We start from the raw sequence: 21,912 nt of genomic DNA on the forward strand, positions 1-21,912 counted from the left end.
TGAGACTCAGAGAAACTACAAAGGAACAGCCATCTAGGGGTTTCTAAGGGTTAGGACATGAGCTGATCTCCATTTGGGAAAAAACGTGGCAATTCTCTGAACTTAAGGGGTGGGAGGGGAAGTTCTCCCCCTCTCCCGTAATGCTTCTGGACACAACTGTTGATGTCAAGCCAATCAGGCTTAGCACCAAAGCTTGGCCCCTGTGATCTCTCACTTGTGCCTGTATTTGCGCCTCATGTCTAAAAGTTTAGATTGTCCCTCCCTTTCCACACCTGGTTCACTGTCACTCCCAGGGATGTGAGAAGGGGGGGGGTTCCCTTCCAGCTGTGCCTCTGGAGTCTGAGAGAGTTTCTCCCTCACAAGTTGTCCCTCCTTCTCAGAATCAGAGTTCCTTTGGGACTCTATGGGCTCAGATACAAGCCTGATAGGCCCCTATACTCCTGACATGATGATAGTCCTAAGTGGGGTGAACAGGAATGTACAAATTGGCTCTTGCCTTCAGGGGTGGCTATATTCTGAACCCAGATATTGGGCACAGCATATCATCCCTTTATAGGGATGACAGTGTGCATTTCTCATATTCTGGATTTGTTTCTGAAGGTTCAGCAGCGAACCCTGCATGAGTTAATGTTCAGCAGGTGTAATTAGGTAAGTGAAGCTTAGAGTGGCTACCTCTTGTGTTGGGTAGTGTAGGCACCAAAAGAGCGTAGGTTCTTTACCCTGGTGAGCACACTGAGGCACTTGAGGATGATGGGTGGCTTGGCCAGACTACATCACATTAAGGTCTGGCTCAAGGGAATCTGTGAAGGGGCCATCCCAGAACTCTGTCAAGCTTTGACCTGGTGAAAGCAGTCAAGCAGGGCTGGTCTGGGGTGGAGCAGTCAAGATGGAAAAGAGATTGAAGGCAGTGATCCAGTCCACATTGGATCCCAAGCCTTGACCCAGGATGGATTTGCCAACTACGTAGGTGGTTGCTTGTTCTTTCCAGTAGCCTGTAGCAATAGTTCTATGTGGTCTGCGCTTAGAACTAGTTGTTTGTTCATTGCAAATCTTTTTCATTAATATTGTGACCCTTTTACCCAAGGTGACCCACCTTCTTACTTCTTTTATGGGGAAGCAAAGAGTATGACTAATTCCTCCTTATTAACTGATCCCTGTTATTCAACCCAGGTTTCAGGATTATCACATAACATTTAGGACCAAAAATACAACACAGCACCCCAGCACTGGAGGATAAGATAGAGAAGATCTCCACAGCCACCATGTATTTTCCTCTGGTGCTCAGGTAAGAGGGAACAAAGGACAGCCATACACTGCAAAATACCAGCATGCTGAAAGTGATTAATTTGGCTTCATTGAAACTGTCAGGTAATTTTCTGGCTAGAAAAGCCACAGTGAAACTGATGATGGCAAGAAATCCCAGATACCCCAACACACAATAAAACATTATGTCTGAACCTTCATTGCATTCCACTATGATTTCTTCAGCCAGAGAGTGCATATCAAAGTCTAGGAATGGAGGGGCACTACAGAGCCATGCAGCACAAATGCTGCCTTGAATAAGGGAGCAACCCAAAATAATAGAATTTGTCAATCGTTTTCCCACCCATTTTCTCATCCTGGACCCTGGCTTGGTAGCCATGAAAGCCAGAACCACAGTGATGGTTTTTGCCAATACACAAGAAACAGCCTCTGAGAAGATGATACCAAAAGCTGTTTGACGTAAATAGCAGGTCACTGACTGAGGCTGGCCAATGAATAGCAAGGCACAGAGGAAGCAGAGCAATAGGGAGATGAGCAGACAGTAAGTGAGGTCCCGATTATTGGCTTTGACAATGGGAGTGTTCCGGTTCTTGATGAAAACCCCTAGCACCAAAAGTGTGATCAGGGAAAAAGACAAAGACAAGAAAACTATAGTGATTCCCAATGGTTCTGTGTAGGTGAGGAAGTTTAGGAACTTGGGAAGGCATTGTTCATGGTTTTTGTTGGGAAACATATCTTCTGAACACTTGAAGCAATCATCCATGTCTGAAAAAAATAAAACAAATATAATTCAAGCCACTTTTTTTTCTTTTGACATATCCTGCAATCAATGAAGAAAATGAATGCTTTACTTTTATTCTGCTCACAATAGGGATGGCGGAGAATTTCTCCCCGAAACTTTGGGGAGCCGAGCGCCAATGTGTTCGGCCCCCCGAACAAGTTTCGGGGAGAAATCCTCTGCCCCCCCCGCCCCCCGCCCCCCCCGGGACGGGACTTACCTTCCCTGAATGTCCCTCCCGGCGGCGGGTCCGGCTGGCGGTTCGTCCAGTGTTCGAGCGGGGCGGGAGCGGCAGCCGGTCTTTCGACCGGCTGCCGCCCCCGCCATTGCAATGAAAGAAAAAAAAAAAAGTCCCCTGATAGGCTACGTGACGATTCACGTAGCCTATCACGGCAAGATTTGCAAAGTCAGCCGTGATAGGCTACGTGAATCGTCACGCAGCCTATCACGGGTGACTTTAAAAAAAAAAAAAAGTGTGTACGGATAATGGCGGCCCCCATAGGGAGCCGCCATTCCCCTTCCTTATTTGGTCGCTGTAGTCTACGTCAATGTTTACATAGACTACGGCGAAAATAAGGGCAACGCTATTTGCGTTGCCCTTATTTTCACCGTAGTCTACGTAAACATTGACGTAGACTACAGCAACTAAATAAGGAACGCGAATGGCGGCTCCATATGGGGGCCGCCATTCGCGTACGCGCTTTTTTTTTTTTTTTAAAGTCACCTGTGATAGGCTACGTGACGATTCACGTAGCCTATCACGGCTGACTTTCCAGATCTAGTCATGATAGGCTACGTGAATCGTCACGTAGCCTATCAGGGGACGTTCTTTTTTTTTTTTTTTTTACTTTCGTGTTCGCGGCCGGGCGAGGCGGGAAGCCTCCTCCCCGGCCTGAATTTCGGCCGGGCGAGGCGGGAAGCCTCCCCCCCCGGCCTGAATTTCGGCCGGGCGAGGCGGGAAGCCTCCCCCCCCCGGCCTGAAGTTCGCGGGGGGAGCAGCGAAGCGCTCCCCCCCACCGCGAACAAGCTGCGAGAAAAGGTAAGTGACTTTCGTTCACCCCTAGCTCACAAACCATCTTTCTTTGAAATATTGCTCCACTCAGTGGAAGCTGGTGGATTTGATGTCAGTGAAGTGGCGAATCTGCTCCAGGTTTCAGTCAGAACCAGTCAGAACTTTAGAGGTGCTATCCAAGGTGGTTTGCACCTTGGATATATCCTTTAGAGTTCTGGCTGTTTCTGATTGAAACCAGAAGCAGATTCACTGCCCCACTGACATTGGAGCCACCAGCCTACACTGGCTCCACTCTAAACAATACTGAGTCAACGACAGTAGAAAGGGAATTATCATGTACAGCGTGTTCCATTTGGGGAGGCACTATTCAACCAAATGGTAGTTCTCCCAGAAGTGTCACTGATCTCAAGTAAATAAGTACATCCCCAGAATAGCTTCACACAAGGCAAGAACAGTGACTCATCCTCCTGCACATCACCCCATGATAGATCTCTGGCATCTGCCTTATAGTTGCTATTCCCAAGTGTTCCAAGCCAAGGTCAGGAAAATACAATGGACTGACTGGCATTAAGCAGTTTGAGGTATGGCAGGCTGAAGTTAGACAGGAATGGGTAGTATGAAGATTATTATTTTTATTTATTTACAACAGTTGTATACCACTCCCCACCTAAAACAGATTACAGAGTGATGAACATAAAAGGTACAATAGTAAAAAGATAAAAGATTAAAAGACCATATTAAAATTATTAAAAACAGAATGCCAATATAAACCATGGCTAGCCATTTAAGGAATGCTTCCTGGAACAGAACTGTCTTCGGGAATGCCAGAAGCAATACATTGTTGGTGCCTGCCTGACCTCCAGGGGCAGAGAGTTCCAAAGAAAAGGGGCCACCACACCGAGTGGTCTTCTCCAAGTAGACTTCAATGAGACCATAGGTCCATGTGGAACCACTGGAAGATTAGTAGTCTGGTGGTATTTAGGGAGGACTCAGTGGCCTCAATCACCAAGATATTCCAAACTGAGGGAAGACAGATAACAATCTGGGAAGGTTTAAGCACTCGATTGGGCTTCTGATGTCAGGTGACTCCCTAGGCCAGGATGAATCTTTGCCTGATTTTCAGGGCTAAGTAGTGTGGTGCAGCTTATTGCCTTCTCAGTCCTTCTTTCTGGCTGAACACCTTTCATTATACCTACCTGGTTCTTGTAGTTGCAAGAGGGCATGCCTAGAAATGGATGAGAAATTTGTTCAGTTTCCATTTCAATCTTGATTTACCTAATTTTGCACGTTTGCACATTTGAACCACTATGTGAACTGAAATTCAATCATCTTTTGAAATCTGAACTTCTCCAAATTTTGCAATGGAGTTCTCCATGTTTTTTTAAAGCGTGAAAATGCATTACATTAGGAAAATCGCTTAAGTTCTCCCCTGGGGGTGGGGGACTCACATTAAAAGCCCATATTCATGAGGAAAATGCACACAAAAATGTGCACAATATTTTAAATTACACAAAGTGGGCTGAGAAACACATTAAAATATTGTTTGAAGGGGTGAGGATGAGACCAAGAGATCTGGGATGTGGGTATTAGCATACCAATGTGAATAAAGAATGGAGGAAGGAAGACTTGATACATCTTGATTGACCAAGATGGGCTATTGGTCCACCATGCTCAGTATTGTCAATGCTGACCCAGAGTGACTCTCTGGGATTTGATAGATGCCACATTTCACCATAGCCAATATTCAGTATGGATTTGGGAATTTTGAAAAACTAGAATGACTAGGGATGTCGCGGGCACCTGATTTGGTCCACAAATTTGCTGGACTGCTGGCAGCTGTGCTCTCCTAGTAGGGATGTACGAAAGTCACTTACCTTTTCATGGATTCTGTTCATGGTGGGGGGGGAGGTGTTCTGTCCTTCCCCCAGAATCCTCGATGGGGGGGAGGCAATCCGGTCCTCCCCCCCAGAATCCTCGATGGCTGGCTGTACTCTGCAGCGGCTCCGTGGAGCAGCCAGCTAGGCCCAGGCCAGGGCTGTCCGCAGCCAGATTTCTGGCTGCGGAGGGCTCTGGGTAAAAAAAAAAAAAAATCACGTACGCAAATGGCGGCAGCTATGGCCGCTGTCATTTGCATTCCTTACTTTTTGCCGTCTTACTCTACGTAAATATTTATGTAGACTAAGACGAAGAAAAGAAAGGGGAATGCAAATAGCGTACTGGGCGCTATTTGCGTTCCCCTTTTCTTCATCTTAGTCTACGTAAATATTGACATAGACTAAGATGGCGAAAAATAAGGAACACAAATGGCAGCGGCCGTAGCCGCCATTTGAGTACGCGTTTGTTTGTTTTTAACCCAGACGTGATAGGCTACATAAGTCTTTATGTAGCCTATCATGTCTATGGGGAAAAAAAGAAAGAAAAAAACACGGACTGCAAATGGCGGCAGCTGCGGCAGCGGCGGCAGCTGTTCGGAAGACCAGCCGCCGCCGCCGCCACCACCGCTGAAGCCGCCACTGGAGCTGCCGCTGTCCAAAACATCCGCCCCAGGTAATTCTCATCCCGGGGGGGATCCGCAGGGGGTGGGGGGTGGCAGGCCGTTCCGCGATGGATTTCGGGGGGCCAAATGCACTGGCATTTGGCCTCACTGAGATCCGTCGCAGAATTCTCTGACATCCCTATCTCCAAGCTGCACCCTCCGAACCTCCCCAGCTCACAGGGCCAGCTCACAAGGAGTTTGATGTGATTGTATATCCTGGCTTATTATTTTACTTGGCTGTGAAAGAACATGGATGGCTGTTACTTCTACTAAACAAGAAACTAAACTCATAAAGCTTTTAGGTGATTGCAGAATCATTGTTGGTAATTTAGCAACCTGTATTTCAGTTTTAAATCCTTGAAATATAGTAGTGAGTCTTGTAAATGTAAGAAATGTGAGAGTGTGAAAAATTCCCTGTGTCAATCCAAGCTTGACACAGGGAATGTTTTACTGCTGGTTTAAGGTATATAGGTGATTTTTTTTGTTGATTAGCATTCTCTATTTAGCCATGGTTGTTACCATGGTCAAGGGGAGGTCTCTTTTTCTTTTCTTTCAAAATATTCAGAGAATGGAAAGCAGTTTCACACATGAGTTTAAATAAGCACACTCCAGTGTGACTTATTTTGCCTGAGGTTGGTCAGAGTGCCTCCATCCAATTACTTGGGAGATGAAAAAAGCAGAACAATAGGTAACCAGACCCAGTAAATATAATTTATCCAAATTAGTAGCTACTACACTTTGGTTCTCTGTTCACAATGAGTAACATCAACCCACATAAATAACATCATTCACGCTCTTTTATTCTATATTCATTAATCCAAATAAATGTCATACTTTGGGTTAATTTACTCAGGCATTAAAGTGGAACAAAATACATATTTCACTCATAAGTATGCATTTATTATATGGGTCATTGTACTAGTGGATGAGGACACCTATATCTAATCTTCCACCACATAGATTGTGAGCAGAATGTCATGGTTAGATCAGGGGGGACACTGCACATTAAATAATTTCATAACAGTGAACATCATAACAGGTATATCTCCTACCTTTCTGGTCTGAAATCTTTCTATCTGAACATGGAACACAATCGTAGCAACAAAATGGCTTCCCCTCCTTCTTTTTTCTTCTGTAACCTGGATGGCAATTGTCATTACACACAGCTAGGGGGAACATCTATTCATCAAAAACAAAAGTAAAATGTATGTCTCTTCTACAATGTAATCATAATAACCATGCTGATGACATGGTATTAGTGATAATAAATAGATACAATCAACATGCAGAGAGGGGAATAATGATCATATTCATTGTCCCTGCCCCAAACTCTCATGCATTGTTCAGGTCTGCCTTATTTACTTACTTACTTACTTACTTACTTATTGAATTTCTTAATTGCCTATCTGGCCGGTCACCTGGCCACTCTGTGCGATGTACAGCAATACAATTTTAAAACAATAAAATTCTACTTTAAGGCATCATATTTCTAAAAATACCCTAACCCACCCCAAATGCCTGCCTGAACAACCACATTTTTAATGCATGGCAGAAACTCATTAAAGAGGGGGCATGGTGGAGTTCCCTAGGGAGGGAGTTCCACAGAGTGGGGGCCACCACAGAGAAGGCCCTCTCCCTTGTCCTCACTAGCCTAGCTGTCCTGTCTGATGGGACAGAGAGAAGGCCATCCGAGGCTGATCTTGTTAAGTGGCCTGTCTGGTGTTGCTGGAGGCGCTCCTTGAGATAGGCTGGGCTGGAACCATATAGGGTTTTAAAGGTCAAAACCAACTCCTTGAATTTGCCAAGTGTGCCTTCAACTGCATCACCACCACTCGCTCAATCACCTTGCCCCAAAATGGCAGATTCGACATTGGGCGAAAGTTGTTAAAAACTTGGGAATCCAAGGAGGGCTTTTTAAAAAGTGGTCTTATCACTGCCTCCTTGAGAGCTGATGGCATCACTCCCTCCTCAAGGGAGTCATTTGCCACCACCCTGATCCCCTCACCCAGCCTCTCTCTGCAGCTCATAATGCGCCAAGATGGGCAAGGATCAAGTAAGCAGGTGGTCGGCCTTACAGATGAAAGCACCTTCAGCTTATACTTTACACTATACCAGACCACAGAAAGAGAGCCTGTGTAAATGTAGGCTCTCTCTGAACAGATCAATACATGGATAATGGTGGTAGGGACAGTGGATGTAATCCTAATTCTGTTCAATGTGCTAGTTCATCCCCTATTCAAAATTTATGAGTAAGGATAAGGTTGGTTCTTTGGGGAGAGGCCATGTAAAGGAATCACTATGTGCATGGAAGGGATGAGTAGGAACCTAGTTCATTTTGAAAAATTTAACACATGGGTAAATGGACAATGCTCCTGGAAAAGTGATCAGGGCTTCAAATTGGGTTTTAAAGGAGTAATTTCAAAGAGAAGAAAATGATTTCCAAAATAATACATCCATGTTATAATTTGATCTTTTAATCACCTTGCACAGCGGGAGGGATTATCAAAGTTCAGTACTGGAACACTTCCCATTGAATTTTCTCTCTCTCTCTAATGCCTATATTTGGTTCCCACCTGATTAAATATGCTGTGCCATGTGATGGCCTCCTTTTTAATGGTGAGCTCTTGGTCCAGTAAAGCCTGTGGATCCATCCTTCCTACTTTCATTCTTAAGAAGGATTTGTTTGGGAAAGTAACCCAGTTGATGATATCAAATCCAGCTGCTAATTCACCATTCTCATCAAAAGACACCAAGTCCCCAGCACTGTTGTTAAATGAGATCCTCCTCAGAAATGAGTGAAGCTAGAATAAAAAAAGGTAAAAGCACATTTTAAAAATGTTGTAAAGAGGTAGCAGTAGATTCACACACACACACACACACATACTCGCTCGCTCGCTCACTCACTTGAATGTTTGTAAACACCAGGCCCTAGAAAAACTTTCCCCAACTACAGATGGATAAGAAATTCTCACTTCCCAGATCTACACACAACCCAGAACACATTCATACAGCAATATTAATAACTTCAGAATTTTGTGATGCAGTTCACAAAAATGCATTTATTAGAGTTTTTTTAATTTATCGTATGGCACATTTACATAGCATTACAATAAAAACAGAGCATAATAAATATGAAATGTAAAATATAAAATATAGACAGGAATATTACAAATGTATGTCTAGGTTACAGATATAGTTTTTTACTTCAGTTGTCACAGCCAGGAAAACACACACAGACACACACAAATGCATATATTGCATATAGAAAAGTATACACAAAAACATGTCCTGGATTTTAGGGAAAAACTGACTTTGTTTTATTGGACATGCTGGGAAAACTATTGAAAAATGCTAACCCACCTCTCTTAAAACAATATAAGATGTGTTATTATGAAATGAAAATGATAAGTATTAATTATGAATAATTAAGTATTTGAAAATGTAAATAAGAAGTATTGTATTAATTTGTATTAAAAGGAACATACAGGTTCAGAAGCAGGTTCATAATGAATTCTGGGGTAACTGGCATAGAACTAATTGTCAGGATGACCTGGACAGTATCCAAAGAGAAAATGCTGATTTAAAGTCCTATCTTGGACCAAAGCGTTATTTGACTAATGAACAGGTGTGAGACTGAATTATTCCAGTCAAGAGTGTACTGAAAGTTTTCGCTTATCAAGTAATGGGCAAAAAATATTGTGTATGGTATGCACATCAAAAAGCTTGATATATAGATGTCTAGAAAAATGTACAGACTCAAGTTTAATTGGCAAATTTTGAGTAAGGAGTTATCTTCTCAAAGGTATAATTCAAAATTGATCTTATCTATCCTGAAAGGTGTACATGTAAACCTTTTAGGCATGTTCTAAATTTTGAAGATAAAATAACAATGAGATAATTTAGATTGTAAGCCCTAATTTATGGGGCAGTAGATAATATTAATTATGAAGTAATTTTTACACAAAAAATGTATAAATACATGCTTATTTTAGAATGCAGGAGATTATTATTAGAAGCTCACCAGTCCTGTGTACCTGTCAGCTGAACAACAGTCAATTCAGTATTGAATGGGGAACTTGGTACTTACAATGAGGCCTCTCCTTTTTAAAGTATTTAGAAGTCTAAGCACAAGGAATGGATTAGAAATTATATTTCTTTTTAAGGTTTTAAAGATATTTAGCAAAGCTCTGTTTAACAACAGAAATATTGTTATGTCATTATATGCAAGTTATATACTTATGTGATGGTATAAGTATATCTCTAATAAAAAAAAATGGATCAAAAAAGATTTCCTGTGCTAGTTCTTGTTAATACAAAACCTGGATTGCAACCCACAAAACAATTCTAGGTGTAGACTTCCTTTAGAAGTATTTAATCTGCTATAAGTGGTAGACAGGCAGCTAAATGCCACAAAATACTGAACTATAGACAGATTATACAAAGTCCAGACTGTAACTTAAATTGCTTGCAAAAATGTGCATATTTGGAGAAGTACATACAAACGTGCATATATTTTGAGAAGTGTCTACAAATATGCATACATTTTGAGAAATGCACATAAAATATGTACACATTTTCATGTGGACTTCTTAAATAATATATATTGCAAACTCATGCCAAAACAGGAAGGAACTAACATTGAGATAAGACACTGAAGAACCTTGGGTTTGACAGATTCATCCAACCCTATCCCCAACCTGGTCCCACCATACGTTTTATTTCGCCTACAGCTTCCATCATTCCTTGACCATTGGCCATGCTATCCAGGGCTGGTGGAAATTGTAGGTCAAAACATCCAGACCACTTAGGATTATGTGGTTATACCTAAACTAAAGAACTAGGCTACTTAAGTCATAAGGGAATGAGGCTCATCAACAAATTAATATGCTAAGAAGGATATGTAGATTATGTCTGTGTTTAAAAGCTAATTGATAGCCACCACTTAGCTTGCTAAATAAGGGCATAATCCTACAGAGGTAAATGAACTCCTCTCTGACTTCCCCTGAAGTCGGAGGCGACCACCTATCCAGTGCAACATGGAAGTAGCACAGAGGAGAGGATTCCCTCCATGCTGCAGCCACCCTGCACTTTGCCTTAGACACATGTTTTCTCACATCTAAGTGCAGCTTTGGAGGTGTGCGGAGACCACATAGGAAGCTAACTAAAATAGCTTTTGTGGTCTCCTCCCATCCCCGCCCCCAGGAATGCTCCATTTTCACCCTTCCATGCTCCATGTTAGGGCATGGAGGCAGTAACGGTGCGGTTCTCTTTTCTCCAGCTACAAGGGGGCAGGGAGCATGGTTTCCCAGCTACGAGCTCACAGTGCTGTCTATGAGCTCATAGCTGGGAAACTGAAAAATCCGATCTTCCCCACGCACTGTCTAGGGAACAAAGGATTGCTCTCTATATGTGCTGAATGGTTGCCTCTCCAAATCTTAGACAATAGTTGCAATACTCAGTTATTATTAATGGGAGAGATGTGTTTAAAAAAGAGGATGGAAGGTGGAGTGAAACAGGAAGCACCCATTGTAATTGTAGAGGGAGATATGGCAGATGCTTCTAAACTGCCTCCCATTTTAGAGAGACTGAATGGCCTTGGTGACAGTCCTCTTTGGTTTAAGGTACTGCTGTTGAATGCCACATCAGTGAATGGGAGCACAATAGCCACTTGAGACTGAATCTGGATGCGTGTGCTGACCTAGCTTGTACCAGACAGACCTGGCGCTTTTCTACATGAGGCTGTTAATCTGCAGTATCTACTTTTGGTTTCGTCACAAAATTGCTGAAAGCTCTATACAAAGAGCTTTTTCTTTCTTTACACAAAGAGCTTTTCTGCTACATAACCTCTAGGTGGCACTGTGCTATAGCAGAATAATTACAAATTACACAAATAGGAAAAAAAAAACTCTTTTGCTTTCACAAATAATACACCAGTTCCCCTGCTACAAAAAGTGCTCTTTAAGGACAGAACTGAAAACCCTCCCACAAGAGTGCTCTTTAAGAACAGAACTGAAACTGGAGGGTCACAATGTTATCTAAAGAACCCATAAACAACCATGAGTAAGGAATGACAAGTGCACAATAAATGCCTCGTGTAGCAAAGCTTCTCACTGGGTGAGGTGTATGTGAGTGAATCTCTCCCAGATTTGCTCACCTGGGTTCTCTGTGCTGCAGCCAGTAAGAGTTGGAGTGGGGGTGCAGGGAGATGGAGTTGCAATCATCTGTTGTGATTCTGTCCCACTGATGAGATGCCCCATCCCACAGTCTTCCAGTTTTTAGAGTGTTTCTCTGAATGTAGGTGCTCAGGAGAGAACAGGGATTCTTCTGGCATAATGCCTGCCCTGCTGACCAGCAGCCTCCCTTCCTGAGCTAGCTGGGGTCTTGGTGGTGGTGCTGGGGTCCCTCCAGTTTGTTGTGCTAGGGGACTGCAACATATATACTGAGGCTGCCCTGTCAGGAGTAGCTCAGGATGCATTTTTTCCTAATGCACATATTATGTTCCATGAAATGTTCCCTAATGTATGCCTCTTTGTACACTATTTTTCCTACTGTATGCATTTTTTGATCAGAGAACTGCACTATAACATACACAGCAGTGTGAATATTGAAGGCTACTTGCATTCTGGTTCACGTATTAGTTCAGAAAGTGAGAATTAGATCACTTCATGTAAAAATGAGCATTAAACAAATCCCCCCCCATCCCTAACATACACACATGGCAATCTTCCCACCTCCTTCCGCACCCAGTCTTAATGTAGGAAAAGGATAAACCACTATGAACCCCAGATCCCTCCTCCTTGTTTGCTGAGCTTCACGCACGTGTTGCCAAACTGAGCTACTATACTCACCTTCCTCCACTGCCCTCACTCTACTCACCTTCCCCCATTCTAGGGATGTACGAAAGTCACTTACCTTTTCGCAGATTGTGTTCGCAGTGGGGAGGGAGGCGCTCCATCCCTCCCCCCAGAATTGTCAATGGGGGGGAGGTGATCTGGTCCTCCCCCCCAGAATCCTGCCCAGCCGGTTCCGCTCCGCAGCCAGCCAGGCCTGTCTGCAGCCGGAGTTCTGGCCGGGGACGGGCTGCTGTGGACACAAATGGCGGCTGCCGTAGTGGCCGCCATTTGCATCCAGCCAGGCAGCCGTGATAGGCTACGTAAGTATTTACGTAGCCTATCATGGCTGGGCAAAAAAAAAATAACAGTGTATGCAAATGGTGGCGGCTACGGCGGCTGCCATTTGCGTTCCCTATTTTTTGCCATTTTAGCCTATGTAAATATTTACATAGGCTATTACGACAAAAAAAAAAGGGGGAGTGCAAATAGCGTAGTGGGTGCTATTTGCGTTCCTTTTCTTCGCCATAAGAGCTTACGTAAATATTTATGTAGGCTAAAACGGCAAAACAAAAAGGAACATTAATAGCGCCCACTACACTATTTGCATTCCCCTTTTTTTCACTGTAATAGCCTATGTAAATATTTACATAGACTAAAATGGTGAAAAATAGGGAACGCAAATGGCAGCCGCTGTAGCCACTGCCATTTGCGTACGCTGTTGTTTTGTGTTTTTTTGCTTGGCTTGCCAAGATAGGCTACGTAAATACTTACATAGCCTATCACGGCAAAGACCTGGATGCAAATGATGGCTGCGGCAGCTGGTCGAAAGACCAGCCACCGCTGCCGTCGCCACTGGAGCTGCCGCCATCTGGAACATCCGCCCCAGGTAAGCCTCGTCCCGGGGGGAATCCGCACGGGGGGAGCAGGCCGTTCCACCACGGATTTCAGGGGGCCGAATGCCAGTTTTTTCGAATGCATTCGGCCTCACTGAAATCTGTGGCGGAATTCTCCGCCATCCCTACCCCACTCAGTGAAAAGGAAAAGAGGTTGAATCCCTTGCATACTAGCTTTGTTCCTGTTTATTTGCAACAGAAGGAACCCAGCTTAATCCTAGCTTAAAAGCCCTACTTGTAGGAAACTGAAGGAAGAAAAAGCGGTTTTTCTAGGGCTGTGCATGAACCCCTCAATCTGACTCCGAAACTGCTTTAGGGCTTCCAAGGCAGGCTCAATTCAGATCAGGCTGTTTCGGTGGGGGGGGGAGAAGAGGAACCTGCCTTGGCCTATGAAGCTGAAGTAGGATTCGGACATCCGACTCCCACTTTGCTCCCCCCCCCCAACATGCCATCCAGCCCGCAGCTCCTTACCTGAGCCTTTGTTCCGGGGCGGGGGGCGTGCTGCCACCAGGGGAGCTGCCGCTGCCATGCTGCTGGTGCTGCTGGGGAAGCCACTGCTGGTGCTGCCAGGGAAAAGGCTGCCCATTGTAGCCCACCAACTGTCGACAGGCACGAGAGCAGGAGTCGCCCTCCAACTGTGCTTTCTCTCTTCCTTGGAAGGAGGGCAGGGTGCCCAGTCAGAGGACAGCTCATGCCTCTGCTCAAGCCTTCATGGGTTACTTGCTTGTGAGGAGCCCATGAAGGCTTGAGTGAGGCAGTGGAGGAAGGAGTGACCCTCCAACTGCACTCTCTCCCTTCCTCCCTCTGCCCAGTTGGAGGCCGACTCCTGCCAATGAGGGCAGGCTGCCGCCACTGCCGCTGCCGCTGCCAGCTCCTTGGCCCTCTGGATGCACACCGGGAGTCGTCTTGTTCTGTGGAATCGGGAGGAGCCAGTTTTCCCTGTTTTTGTGCTGTGGCTATGCCCACGAGTGGCAGATCCATGATTTTTCTGGTTCAGTCCATGGAAGCAGATGCGCTCTGTGATATGTTGGTGGTATGGGGGATTTGCTCTGCAAAGATTATATGAAATCAAGATGATTCCTGCCAAGGGTCCAAGTTTTTGCACTGTGGCTGTGCCCACGAGTGGTGGATCCTCTATTACTCTGGTTCAGTCCACGGAGGCAGATGTGCTCTGTGATTAGATGGGTCTCCACTTTAAAAATCATATAAAATCATGAGGATCCCTTTTGATTTTATGGATCCTCATTTTACCCATTCCCCATAGCAAGCACTTTCTTCTTGGCCTTGTTCTGCCAAAGGAGAGTGGGAGGGTTAAGGCTTCCTCTGCCATGCCTGGCAGAGACTGGGGCAGTTGCTCTCAGCAGCTAGGACTGGAGCGGAGAGAGAAATGCCATGGAGTTTCCCTTTCAGCTCCCATCGTATCCTGCTGCAGCTGCCACTGCTGCCACCACCACCATCATTGCACATAATGGCAGCTTGTCAGGGCAGAGGGAGGTGCTCAATTATCAGGTGGCTTGCGCATCCCAATGGATCATCTTGTGCCCCCCTGGGGTGCATGCACCCCACTTTGGAGACCACTGCTCTAGCCTTATAATGTTCAAACAGTCATCTCCTCTCCAGTAACACCACCTCTCCCACAATGAGCAAATGGAGGCTGACTCACAGCAAAGCACACACCTTCCTCTCCTCTTCCTCCCTCTCCTTTCCCGTTGCCTTGCCTCCCCCGGTGACTGGATCTCTCTCAAATGGAAACATTTGGCACCTTCCACCCTCCCTTCTCCTCTTCCTCCTGCCCCTCCATGTGATCTTTCAGAAGTGGATACATTTTCGAGACAGCCTATGCTCGGAAGTCATAAGGAAAGCTTCAAATATACATGGCAGACGAGGTGCTTTGTGGAGGAGCTGCTTCACTTCAGGGCACCATGGTGCTGTTTTGATCCATTTCATATCATGATGAGGCACCTCTGAATCAGCCCTCTTTGCCTCGTTATTTGGGCTTCGTACCGAGGAGGTGCACAGCCCTAGTTTTTTCTTTGCTGCGACTTCCTGCAAAACTCCAACAGGAGTAGGGATGTCAGAGAATTCCACCACGGACTCCAGTGAGGCCGGATTCTTTAGAATCTGGCCCCCCGGAATCCATGGTGGAATGGCCTCCCGCCCCCCGCCACCCTGCAGAATCCCCCCGGGATGGTGCTTACCTGGGGCAGATGCGGCGGTGGCAGAGGCTCAGGCAGTGGCAGCTCCGGTTGGTCTCTCAGCCGGCCGCTGCCAGTCTGCTGTGGCCGCAAATGGCAGCTGTCATAGTGGCCGCCTTTTGTGTGCTTGCAGGCAGCTGTGATAGGCTATGTAAGTATTTACGTAGCCTATCACAGCAAAGAGCAGGGACGCAAATCTTTTTCTTTGCCATGATAGGCTACATAAATATTTACGTAGCCTATCACGGGCTACCGTAAGTGCACAAATGGCGACCCCTGCGCAGGACACCATTTGCATCTGCACCAGCCTGGCAGCGGCTGGAGTACCTGCTGCGGATCGGCCAGGCTGGTGGCTCCGCAGCATGGCTGCGGAGCAGTGCAGGCCAGGCAGGATTCTGGGGGGGGGGAGGAATGGATTGCCTCCCCCCCATTGAGGATTCCGGGGGGAGGAACGGATCGCCTCCCCCCCCCAGCAGATGCCCCGACCAGAACCAGGTAAGGGATTCATACATCCCTAAACAGGAATAAAGAATCATACAGAGAAGTCTTCTTCCTTCCTTCCATTCCTATTTCCTTTCTCACTGAAAGCAGTAGCTGGACAGCCGCTTTCTGCAAAACGTCCAGGTTGTCAGAGCAAATAAAATATTTATTTATTTATTTATTTATTTAAAACATTTCCTACCCGCCTTTCGGGAGATATGTCCTCCCAAGGCAGCTTACAGAAATAAAATGCATAAAAACAGTTACAATATCAAAAGTGATAAAAACATAAACAGAATAAAATAGCAAGAAAAAACAACAATAAAAGCCAACAATAAAACTTGCAGCAGCAATTGCAACAACTGCAGTCATATCATATGGCCACAGTAAAATAATATGTTTCAAAGCCTTCTTAAAAGTCTGCAATAATGGAACATGGTGGGCCTCCAATTGCACTTTGTTCGAAAGGTGTGTGGCCACTGCAGAGAAGGCCCTCCTACATATGGTCAACCACCTAACTGCTCTTACAGGTGGGCAAATGAGAAGGGCCTCTCTTTCTGATTCAATATGGGTATGGATTAGGGATGTCAGAGAAATCTGCCACAGATTCAAATTCGGGCCTCTGGAATCCACGGTGGGATGGCTCCACTTAGCTCCGCCCCAGGAGGCTTCTGTCTGGAATGGCACTCTGCTTGAGGCTTTAACCAGACATATTTGCCTCTGCTCCGATCACCATTTTTCTTTTAAAAAATGGTGATCAGCAGGATGTGCCCATAGACGTATACGCAAAATAGAGCCATGAATCTTGCATATAAGTCTATGGGCACATCCTGCCGATCACCATTTTTTAAAAGAAAAATGGCAATTGGCGCGGAGGCGAATAGGCCAGGTAAGCATCCCTCAAGCTGGGTGGCTCTGCAGAATCCTCGCAGAGCGGAGCTGCTCTGGAGGCTTGGGGGGGGGGAGGAACGGATTCCTTCCCCCAGATGGATTCCACACCAGAATGGACAACTGTCTATTCTCTAAGCACCTTGAAAACAATGCAGTGATTACTCGAAGCCAACATGGATTTGTCAAGAACAAATCCTGCCAGATGAATCTGATCTCATTTTTTTGATCAAGTAACCTCCCTTGTGGACTGTGGGAATGCTGTGGACATCATATGCCTCAACTTCAGCAAAGCTTTTGACAAGGTGCCCCATGATATCCTGATGAACAAACTAGCTCAAAGTTGGCTAGATGAAACAACAGTCTGGTGGATCCACAGTTGTCTACAGAATCAGATACAAAGAGTGCTTATCAATGGGATCTTCTCAAACTGGGGAGAGGTACCACAGGGCTCAGGCCTGGGCCCCCAGTGCTCTTCAACATTTTTATTAATGACTTGGAGGAGGTGGTGCAGGGAATGCTGATCAGATTTGCAGATGACACAAAATTGTGTGGAATAGCTAATACTTTGGAAGACAGAAACAAAATTCAAAGTGATCTTGATAGACTGGTATGCTGGGCAGAAAACAACAGAATGACATTTAATAGGCATAAATGCCAAGTTCTGCACCTAGGAAAAAGAAACCAAATACACAGTTACAAGATGGGGTATATGTGACTCAACAACACTACAAGCGAGAAGGATCCTGGAATTATTATAGATCACAAACTGAATATGAGCCAACAATGTGATGTGGCTGCAAAAAAGGCAAATGCTCTTTTGGGCTGCATTAATAGAAGCATAGCTTCCAAATCCCATGAATTACTAGTTCCCCTCTACTCAGCACTGGTTAGGCCTCATCTGGAGTACTGTGTCCAGTTCTGGGCACCACATTTGAAGAAGGATGCAGACAAACTGGAGAGGGTTCAGAGGAGGGCAACAAAGATGATCAAGGAAATGGAAACAAAGCCCTGTGAAGAGAGGCTGAAAGAACTGGGCATGTTTAGAAGACTGAGGGGAGATATGATAGCGCTCTTCATGTACTTGAAAGGTTGTCACAGAGAGGGAGGCCAGGATCTCTTCTTGATCATCCCAGAGTGCAGGACACGGAATCATGGGCTCAAGTTACAGGAAGCCAGATTCCGGCTGAACATCAGGAAAAACTTCCTGACTGTTAGAGCAATACAACAATGGGACCCATGACCTAGGGAGGTGGTGGGCTCTCCCACACTGAAGGCATTCAAGATGAGGCTGGACAGCCATCTGTCAGGGATGCTCTGACTTGGATTCCTGTATTGAGCAGGGGGTTGGACTCGATGGCCTTGTATGCCCCTTCCAACCCTACTATTCTATGATTCTATGATCCGTACATCCCTAGTATGGATATAAAGGAGTGTGGGCAGACTGATATGGGTGAAGGTGGTCCTTAAAGTAACATGGTCCCAAACCATGTTTTGGTTTGAAAGGTCAAAACCAGCACTTTAAATTGTGCTTGGAAACACACTGGTAACCAGTGCAGCTGGTGTAGTAACCTTTCATCTTTAATAATGATAATAATAATACAAATTTATATTGCACTCTATACCAGAGCGCGTTCCAATTAACCCAAACACATACAACACAATAATAGAAACAAAGTCAATATTTACCCATTAAATAAACTACTAATCAACATTCTTACTATTTACAACCAATCAATTAAAACAACCAATCAACTTGAAACCCAATTACAAACTGATTGCTCCTCACTCCATACACCTACAGCAATGGCTCTGACTCAAGTAAATAAGTTTTCAAGCCTCATTTCAATTTGTCCAACTCTGGTTTCATATGGAGGTATAAAGGGAGAGAATCTACAACCTGAGGGCAGCCTAGCAGCGGTAGGAGGAAAGGAAGTGGCCAGGACTGCACTTAAACCAATCAAAAACCTGCTGAACCTGCAGTTTGAGGAGAAATCCATCCACAGCAGCAGCCCTTGGCAAGTAGCTCTCTTCTCATTTGAAAATAGCACTGAAAGGAAGTAGGAAGAATATAGATTATACAATCACTCCCTTGCAGCACTGTTATTAAAATGATTGCTGCCCTGCTAAGGCTGCTGCTAGCTGATCTGGCCTTTCATTACAACTATCATTTAGAACCGCCATTTGGGATTCCTCTTTTCCTAGTGCTTTAAAATCCAAACCACAGTTTGAAGTGGTGGTTTTGGTTAGAGTCGTGGTGGCCATCCAAGGTGGTGGCAGTGCCAGGGACTAACTAAGCCAGGGCACTTGGTGGCCCTCCTGCACACTGGGAACTGCAGCTCTTACTGTCCAGTGGTCCAGTAATAATAGCACCAGTGCAGCTTGGCAGCCAGGAAATGAGGTGGTGAAGCTGGGCTATCATACACTATGATAGTTGGGTCATTCAGATCTGAAATATTACCTGCCAAGGTTTCACATTTTGAGGATGCAGTCTACCTCTCTCCAGCATCAATATGGGTATGGATATAAAGGAGAACATCTTATGTAAAGCATGTGCTATAGCATAGACTGCATTATAGACACTATAACTTTGGCCAGTCATGCTCATTTCAAAAAGAGTCCCGGGGAGGGTCTCCAGCTTTTCTTGCCCAGTACAGCTATCCTTCTCCTCATTAGAATCAGAAAAAGAACAGCCAAATGCCTCTTCCCAGAAGATCCTGATAAACCCATCTCCTTTGGGCGAGTTAAGATGTAGGCTCTGAAGGAATTTTGGAAAACCCAGCAGTTCATTTGAATGAATTGCAAAAGACAGCATACCGTGGAAGACATGTATATCAAAATCCCTCTGCACTTTTTGTGATGAGAAATCCCAGTGGGCTGTCATGATCCACACCTTACTGATAGATGTCTCTGCGATGCCTTGGAATATTCCATAATATATCAACCATTTCAAACATGTTGTAGTCTGAGGATCAGCATTTACAACAAATACACTGATATTGGAATATGTTATTGAAACGGTCATGTCCAGTATGGGTTCTAACGACTGGAAGGTCTCTAAAATGTCAGATAGGGAGGGTGTTCTTACAATGATGGCTGTACATATTCCATGTCGGAAAAGCATGGGTAACAATTTCTTCTCAAACTGTTCTCCTTTATCATCGTCGGCTGCAATTATTCCAATCCATGTCCACTGGAAATGTAGAAGGAGCTGGACAATCCCTGAGTATTGAAATTCTTCACTAGGAACCATCCGGTAGAAGGAAGGAAGGTTGTGTTTAACATTCACCGCTGGTGCTAATACACAGTAGGCTATCTAAGGAAATATAAATCAATTTGTTTTTAAAACAATGGGGAAAGTTTATCTTAAATGGCCAAGATTCATTCCTGAGTAACTGCTGAGATGAAACCCAGTTGTAAATGCTGAAGAAAAAGAACACTTAGAAGTTTTCTAACATGGAAGGAATTTGAAAGAACTTATAGAAAATTATGCTTGTGTTTGGGGCATTTTCTCTAGCTTACATGACAGAAGGCTTCAAACTTGTTCTTCATTCATTTTAAGCTCTTTGTTGGTTTTGTTGTCACTGCGCTGTTGGGTAAACCTTACTTCAGTCTCTTGCGAATTTATCAATTCTTCTAATGTTAATTAAATGTTAGACAACACATTCCTTTGTTCTACACATTTGTGTGGGTTGGGGGTGTATGTGATGTGTATTTCTGCTTTTCTGCAATAAATTCCTTATTATTCAATTAATTCTGTTATTCTATTCATATGTCTTTGGCTTGTGAAGAACAGCTTCATATGTCCCCTTTATCTGCTTTCTTCAGGTCCTCATTGTTGAGCATTCTAGTAAGCAGAACCACTAAAGCTATAAAAGAACCACTTGATCTGTTCTAGAATCTCTTGGCTTGGGAGAAAGAAATCACAACTCCCCCATCTCCCATTAACAAATCTTTATTTTTTTTCCTAGGATTTCATTGCTGCTTTTGGTTAAAGGTATGGTATGAAACATCCTTATCAGAGACATATATATGCAGCAAACCCTTTGGATTGAAATAATCCTGTATCTTCCTTATGGAGGATACCATCTAAAAACTGAGACATTTTTAAGATTATGTCCATGTTTGTAGCCAGAGCAGGCCTTGCCACACAGCAGGCTGAAATTACCTTCTCTGGGTGTTACCATGAAGGGGGGGGGGGAGAGAGAGAGAGAGAGAGAGAGAGATGAACACAGCAATTGGTGTCTGAATCATGCAGCAAGACTTCTTCAAGTGTGCCATTTGGGCTCTGCTTCAGGCAGCAAAATGGCTTGTGTGTTGCTGCCCTGAGGAATGATAACACACAAAACACTCAGGCCCACATGCATATTAGGAAAGATTGTTTTTAAAAAAACTGTTTTTCTTTGCCTTGATATGTTCTTCAAAAATAAGCAAGGGCTCTCTCGCTCTCTCTCTCCTGTCACTTCCCCGCACAGAAGAGCAGGAGGAAGAGGAGGACCAGGAGAAGGAGGAAGTAAATGGTCATGAAAGTTCTGAGGATATATGTGCAAGATTAATATCTTAATTACTATGTCTAACAGTGAATTTGGTGGTCTCAAGGCCATGAAGCACTGCAAACAGAGCCAAGGTAGTGGTTTCTACATATTAGGGGGACTCTGAAGATATGAAGAAAAATATTAGTATGCAGGTTTTAAAGAAAAGAAAAGAAAGGACCCCAAAATAGACCAGTGAGAACAAGGTATTTTGAGGGAAATTGGCCTGAGCAAGTGACCTAACAAGACTAGAGTTGGGCACTGTGGAATGGGAGGAGCCTATCCCTTGACTCGAATCCCCTCCACCCAGAGATTCTGTATGGTTGTAAGGGCCCTGACTTCTTTGAAGTGAAAAGAGCATTACCAGTGATCCTACAGCTTAAAACACCCTGGAGTTGGTGCAGGGGAGACAATGAAAGATTTGAGATGCCCACTGTGAGGCATAAATAGTTCAATCCCAATTTCCACCCCCAAACTCTCCCATAAACTATAGGGAGGATGG

The 21,912-nt window shown here is 44.6% G+C and overlaps 1 protein-coding gene across 1 annotated transcript; it reads right to left on the reverse strand.

The window, feature by feature from the left end:
* Nucleotides 1-1,129: 1,129 nt before the first annotated feature.
* On the reverse strand, nucleotides 1,130-20,131 carry LOC146341793 (vomeronasal type-2 receptor 26-like). The gene is made up of 4 exons (XM_084807685.1): nucleotides 19,340-20,131; nucleotides 8,163-8,390; nucleotides 6,642-6,768; nucleotides 1,130-2,028 (listed from the first exon to the last, which is right to left on the reverse strand). Exons 1-4 carry the CDS (start codon nucleotides 20,129-20,131, stop codon nucleotides 1,130-1,132), a joined length of 2,046 nt encoding a protein of 681 aa, XP_084663811.1.
* Nucleotides 20,132-21,912: the final 1,781 nt, after the last annotated feature.

The sequence above is a fragment of the Heloderma suspectum genome, chromosome 6 (assembly GCF_057233095.1).
Source record: "Heloderma suspectum isolate Gila_16-S chromosome 6, 16-S_ref, whole genome shotgun sequence".
NCBI lineage: Eukaryota > Metazoa > Chordata > Lepidosauria > Squamata > Helodermatidae > Heloderma > Heloderma suspectum.

Bases quoted from the DNA above. Each gene is read 5' to 3' on its own strand.
- LOC146341793 (XM_084807685.1), bottom strand. From the start codon at position 20,131: ATGGTTCCTAGTGAAGAATTTCAATACTCAGGGATTGTCCAGCTCCTT. The intron at 8,391-19,339 runs GTAATATTTCAG...TTTTTATTCTAG, and splicing joins AAAATGTGAAACCTTGGCAG to CTTCACTCATTTCTGAGGAG. The intron at 6,769-8,162 runs GTGGGAACCAAA...TTTGATGAATAG, and splicing joins GGCACAGCATATTTAATCAG to ATGTTCCCCCTAGCTGTGTG.